The sequence below is a fragment of the Salvia miltiorrhiza genome, unplaced genomic scaffold, assembly GCF_028751815.1.
Source record: "Salvia miltiorrhiza cultivar Shanhuang (shh) unplaced genomic scaffold, IMPLAD_Smil_shh fragScaff_scaffold_178_2, whole genome shotgun sequence".
Lineage (NCBI taxonomy): Eukaryota > Viridiplantae > Streptophyta > Magnoliopsida > Lamiales > Lamiaceae > Salvia > Salvia miltiorrhiza.
The window spans coordinates 182,328-188,616 of NW_026651440.1; the positions used below are offsets into that span (position 1 = coordinate 182,328).

The following is a 6,289-nucleotide window of genomic DNA, read 5'->3' on the forward strand; positions in this document are numbered from 1 at the left end:
CTTTGTTTGCATGCAAAGTTTCGTTTTGATCTCTGACTGAGATCCCTCTGATTGAGGATTGATTGAAAAATAGCCCATAGGTGTATCCCCCCCATACACCTATTCGAGACCCTCAGGACCTAACATGAATTAATACTCGATTTGCCCGAAGATCGTTTCTAGGATTATTATTATTAATTTATCATACAACGATTAATCCCTAACATGCCCCTATGAATTTAAGTGCTGCACGTTGGAGTTCAGAAATACCTGAATAATTCAGAAGAATTCGTCAAATTCGCAGCTGAACAGACCAGTCAGCTTCAAGCCTTCGTTTGAAGCCTCAAACGTCCTCAAATTGTATTTTTCCCAGAAAATGACTTCTTCATCATCTTCGAGAGAGCTTTCCGTGGCCCCCTGTTTCGCCTGAATCGGAGTTCTGTGGAGGAAGTTATGGCCGTTCTCCCGAAACTTCCAGAACTTGATTTCCTGCGAAAATCTGACTCCAGCTCAGATCTTCTGAACTGTATCCCGCTCAATTCTCAACGTTGGATGGACAACGAGCTATGAGAATTCCCAAGCAGTAGTAGCCGCCACCATTAGTGCCGCCCCCTCTCTTTTACTGCTCTCTCAAACCCTAATTTTTGTTGTACAACTTGATACTGAGAGCAGATAGCAGTATTTATATTTAAAATAAAATACAATCTAAGGCTGCACAAGGAGATGGTGGACGAAAATTACTGCTTCCTGGGCTCAGGAGTCTTTGGGCCAGTCCAGGGATCAGATACAAGGAATAAAGATGAGCCTCTAATGAATTAATTTCTATGATCAGCCGAGATCATAATTAATTCATTTCACTAGAGAATCAATGCTGACTTATCCCTTTATTGCTGGTGATGAGTCGGGGCTTGTATTTAGACTTATTAAATCTCCGTATTTAAAATATCCGACATCCATTAATTAATTAGAGCTCTGACAGCTTAAATTAATTAATCTCTTTGTAATCCTTAAGCAGTACCACTCAAACTTTATTATTGCGCCTGAACTTAATCAACCTGCAGGGTTTAACGCAATAAACCTTATTGAGCTCCTTAAGGGGATGTCATTATCCTATACCGGATACGGGTACTAATATAGATAATCAAATATCATATATTGACCGTTATCACCCAAGATACAGAGTACTCAAGTTACTATATAACTCTCACCTATACTAAGTCAAAGTGATATACGAATCAACATATATATTTGAAATCTTATTAGTATTAAGATTCTATTAAGTCACCGAGATCTTGATTCTTCACTTATGTCAGATAGAAGAATACATCTCACTGTGATCCTATCAATACGTTATGACGTACCAGTATAGACAAGTAGTCAAGACAAACTCCTTCTATCTGTACTGCAGCCTAAACCAACAACTCGTCCTAGAGTCATCTCGGCTGTGATCAGTTTATATCTCTTAAGGTTATTCCAATTATATGGTCTTCTGTGATCTACAACACACCATATAATCTACTTATAAAGAGATAAGGAACATAAATATGCAATCATGAACACAATCAGATAGGAGATTAAAATAGTGAACTTAGGAAACATTGTATACAAGCATAAAACGTTCTTGCTTTCAGTATACAAATCCAACAAGTCAAACATACAAATCTTTGTAGTTGCAGAAGAAAAAAAAAGGAAAATAAGAACACTAAAATAAAGCAGGCTAATCATATGAAGGCCTGAGCAAAACCTATAATGTGAGATGCCAAGGCAATTTCCTTCGAAGATCCTTTTTTGATTGAATTCAAGTATTGATGCAACAACGTAGCAAAGCTTAGACGATGGGCCAACGCCGACGCCTTGCAAAAAGTGACTTCAATGAAATATACACAAGAAGATCCGTAATATTATCTAAAAGACATATGAACAACATAATAATGTGTATATGTATATGCATATAGGGAAAAGATCAATAGAGAATGCTAAATGTAGAGAGAAAGATAAATGCGGTCTGAATAAGTCAATAAATTTACTGAATACGCCAACAATTTTACTAAACAAACATTCCGCATGGTGTTCAAATCCTGAAGGTAGCATGCTTTAGGAATATATGTCTATTCATGCGGTCTCTTGATATATTCATTATGTTATTGACTTATTCAGAACGAATAATATAGAATTCTCCATTGATCACACACAAACACACACATACATACGTATAGGGGTGAGCTAAAATATAAACACATCTTAAAATATAAAATAGGAAGCATTTTCAACCCTTAGATCATCGAGATCTACGGTTAATTCATCGCCTTGTTGGATGAATTCATAATCCCGAGTTCGAAATCTCATAGATAGCAAAAAATTTATTTACACACAATTTTTCAAAAATTATGTGTTATAACCGTTAAATTATGAGTACATCAATAATGAAAATCCTATTTTATAGTCTAATAAGAATGATTTACAGTTTAACCACTCTCTGTTAATCGGCGCAGGGGCCTATAGAATATTTTATTACAACACATAATGCATTTGGAGGAAAAAAAAAAAAAAAGAGGTTATATATGCTCGTCTAGTGGGTATTCTTCACCCTTTAAAGATAAGAGGTTAGGGTTTAATCCTCTTCCTCTCTTCCAACACAAAAAAAAAAAAAAAGTGAGATAAGGTTATGTTTTTATTTTGGTACGTGATCATATGTAAATTTTTTACTTAATTTAGCAGAAGTTTCAAGGAGCTAAGCTAGTCAAATACTCCCACCGTCCACTCTAATAAGTTCGTTTTTCACTTTGAATAAAAAATATATACTTAGTTGATGTGGACCACACTACTTTTCTCATAAAAATAAATTTCTTAATCTCTTTGCCCAAAAGAAATGAACATATTAGAGTGAAAGAGATGGAGTATCATTTTTTTAAAGGAGAAATAAGACTATGCCAAAAGTCAAGTTAAGGTCTACTCACACTTCTTTTATAAAATTACTAGATTTGCCTCCGTGCGATGCATGAAAAATATTTTGTCCTTCACGGAAATTATTTTATTCTTTTAAAATTTTAAATTATACATAAAATTATATGAAGGGTGCGCGTAAGGAATTTAAAATTATATGAATAATATAATCGTATAAGAAATCTAAAATTATGATTTTTTTTTATTTATTTTTATATAACTGATTTTCACAAGAATTTGTGTTTACCAATTACCATCATATATGTAGTATTTTCGGAAGGTCCCTAAGTAGTATTTTTACACATCGAGACACACGCATTACTTGTATTATATCCAGCTACAGGAACCCCCCCGGCCCGAAAAAAAAAAGGTTAAGAAATCTCTCAAGACATAAAAAACTAGTATTTAATTGAAAAGAAAATTCAAAATTATTAAAAAACTTTCTAATACCTATAATATTTAAATCCCAATCTTTGAATCTTATCGCAAATTAAACTCAAGTTTATAACATTTCAATAATGCCCCCCGACCTTTAGATTTGTAAATAATTTGACATCTCAAAAGTTTGGAATTTAGATACAGTAATTAATATTTCATCTGTCGACCACAAGTATGACACTTTTAATGGGCATATGTTATACTCCACTATTTTATAGTTGATTTTTTTATAGTGATTTTTATAGTTATAAAATTGGTAGTGATTTTTTTTATAGTTGAAAACGGATCCACTATTTTTTGAACCGAGTGGTTTGAGATTGAATTAAGGTGATTGTTTATAAATAAAAGGGTATTTGTAAGTATAAAAGATAAATAAAAAATAAAAAACAAATATGTAAATTCATGTTCTAAAAATGAAAGGTGTCATATTTTTAGTGAACAAATAGCAAAAAAACGTCATACTTTTGAAGGGAAGGAGTAATAGCTAAATAAAATTAAGGATGCGTTCTCTTTGGTTGTAAATTTATCATGCAAAAATGAGGGATACATAAAATTTCACCATTTAAATTATTCTTTTCTTTTCCTTCATTTCCTACTTGACCATTACTCATTCATCATTTTCACTATAAAGAAGGGGTAATATTATTCCTACAAAAACGGTGTGATAATATTATTATCACTCATTTGTAGTGAAAATGAAAAATGAGTAAATTTCAAATAAGAAATGAGGGAAAAGAAAGAAAAGATTTAAAGGGTGAAATTTTGATTATCTCTCATTTTTGCTATTTTTGAGATTCGAACTCAGGACCACGACTTCATCCAACATAGTTACGAATCAACCGTAGATCTTGATGATCTAAGGATTGAAAATTATTTGTATTTTATATTTTAAGAAGTATTTTTATTTTATCCCTCCCCTATGTGTGTGTGTATATATATATGGTGGGAGTAGTGGTAAACAGACAATTTTAGTGTCAAAACTTTGACATTAGCAGCTCGCTCCAATGCCATCATTATACAGTTGTATGGCGCGCGCTTCCTCCTAATAACAACAAATATCTTAACTTGCAACAGTAGATATAAATACGCGTTGCAGTTGCATCACAACATAATTAGCAGCTTCTTCACGAAAGTACATATGTATAATTAATTATTGCGATTATAATTATTGTTAAGAGTGGTGATGTGGTGAAGAACTCATTGTCAAAAAGTCATAAATTGGGGAGCAAGTAATTAAGCCCCAAATGCCCACTTGTACATAGCTTAATGTGTTTGAATGTATGGGCGCATCATTTGGCGACATAAATCGCTTTCATATTCCTAGCTCATACTATTATTAAAATAATCAACAAATGTAACCCATAGCTAAATACAGCTTGCTTGCTCCCAGTTCTCTCCCTCTCATTATAAATAGGGGTAACATACCATGGGATCTAATTATTCACACATAGCAAGATTCAAAAAGCGATCTCAACTCCTTCCTGCCTCCGCGCACATACCAAACACACAAAATCATGGGAATCATAGACCATATTTCAGATTTATTTACAGTTTCAAGCACAAGAAAGAGCAAAAGAAAACCAATGCAGGTTCTTCCTTCCGGCTTCATTTATTAAAACCTAGCTCCGATCCTTTTGAGATAGCCTCTCTATTTAGCCACAACCATTATTTATATGTGGATCTCAGAAAATTGCATGCACATGTTATATATATTGATGCTTTGTGATTGATATGCAGACAGTCGATGTGAGGGTGAAAATGGACTGCGAAGGATGCGAACGAAGAGTTAGACATGCTGTTACCTCCATGAAAGGTTAGTGATTCTAATTAATTCAAATATAGTAGTAAGAAATATTCAACGACAGAGTCTATACAACAGGAAAAAAAAAACTATTTTAACGTGCTCCTCTGATAAAGGGGATTGGAGCTAGTTATATGATATGATATGAAACTACTGAACCTATAGAAGACATTTATCTACTTTAATATGTTATTTCACCTATGTAAATTACTCCAATTGAGTGCCGATGACCATGATCAATATATAATTTGATCTCCTGTGTATAATGGTAGTAGGCACAAAGTCCTTGTCAACCTAGACATGTACCACTTGATTGCCAAATAAATCGCCATTTTTGGCTACCTTGAAAACGTGCACATGTCAATAATGACTTGCAGCAATTTGTACATAAATTCAGAGTTGAATTTCTGAAGAAATTAAATATTAGGAAGTAGGTGATTGAAATTGAATTGATATGTAAATAAATATGCAGGTGTAAGAGATGTGGAAGTAAACCGGAAGGAGAGCCATGTAGCAGTAACGGGATACGTGGATGAAAAAAAAGTGATAAAAAGAATAAAGAGAAGTGGGAAGAAAGCGGAGGCATGGCCCTATGTTGAACATTATTTGACCTATCATCCCTACGCACCAGGTGCTTACGATAAGAAAGCTCCTTCTGGTTTTGTGAGAGATGTAGATCAAGCCTATCCCTCTCCTAATCAACTCAAATACACCACTTTTTTCAGTGATGATAATGTTAATGCATGTTCAATTATGTGATCTCCGTTTTGCGCAACTGCTTTTTCTAGCAATTTGGATTGGTTTGTTGCAAGCTTTGTTATATATATGTCTTTATCAAGTTTTGTACATTGGCAGGGGTGCATGGACGTACAAATGAAATATCTTTCGTGAGTTATGTTTTCTCAATTTTTTTTCAATAATATGTTTTTTACCGAATTTAATTGATTTTGATCGAAACTTGCATGACAATTTGCACAAGATTTGGATATATTTAAAAGAAAAGTGATCTATAAAAGTAAATTGACTTGTTTGGTAAGGACATATGGGTCCGCCAACGTGTATATAGGAGTGGATATTGTTGATTTCATAATACACTTGGAGCGACTCTAATCTGACAATATACTATTT

At 33.5% G+C, this 6,289-nt stretch overlaps 1 protein-coding gene across 1 annotated transcript; it reads left to right on the top strand.

Annotated features, from left to right (window-relative positions):
• Window positions 1–4,768: 4,768 nt before the first annotated feature.
• On the top strand, window positions 4,769–6,067 carry LOC131002748 (heavy metal-associated isoprenylated plant protein 21-like). Its single transcript, XM_057929217.1, has 3 exons — window positions 4,769–4,949; window positions 5,098–5,173; window positions 5,634–6,067. Exons 1-3 carry the CDS (start codon window positions 4,875–4,877, stop codon window positions 5,918–5,920), a joined length of 438 nt encoding a protein of 145 aa, XP_057785200.1. The 5' UTR covers window positions 4,769–4,874; the 3' UTR covers window positions 5,921–6,067.
• The last annotated feature ends 222 nt before the right edge of the window (window positions 6,068–6,289 follow it).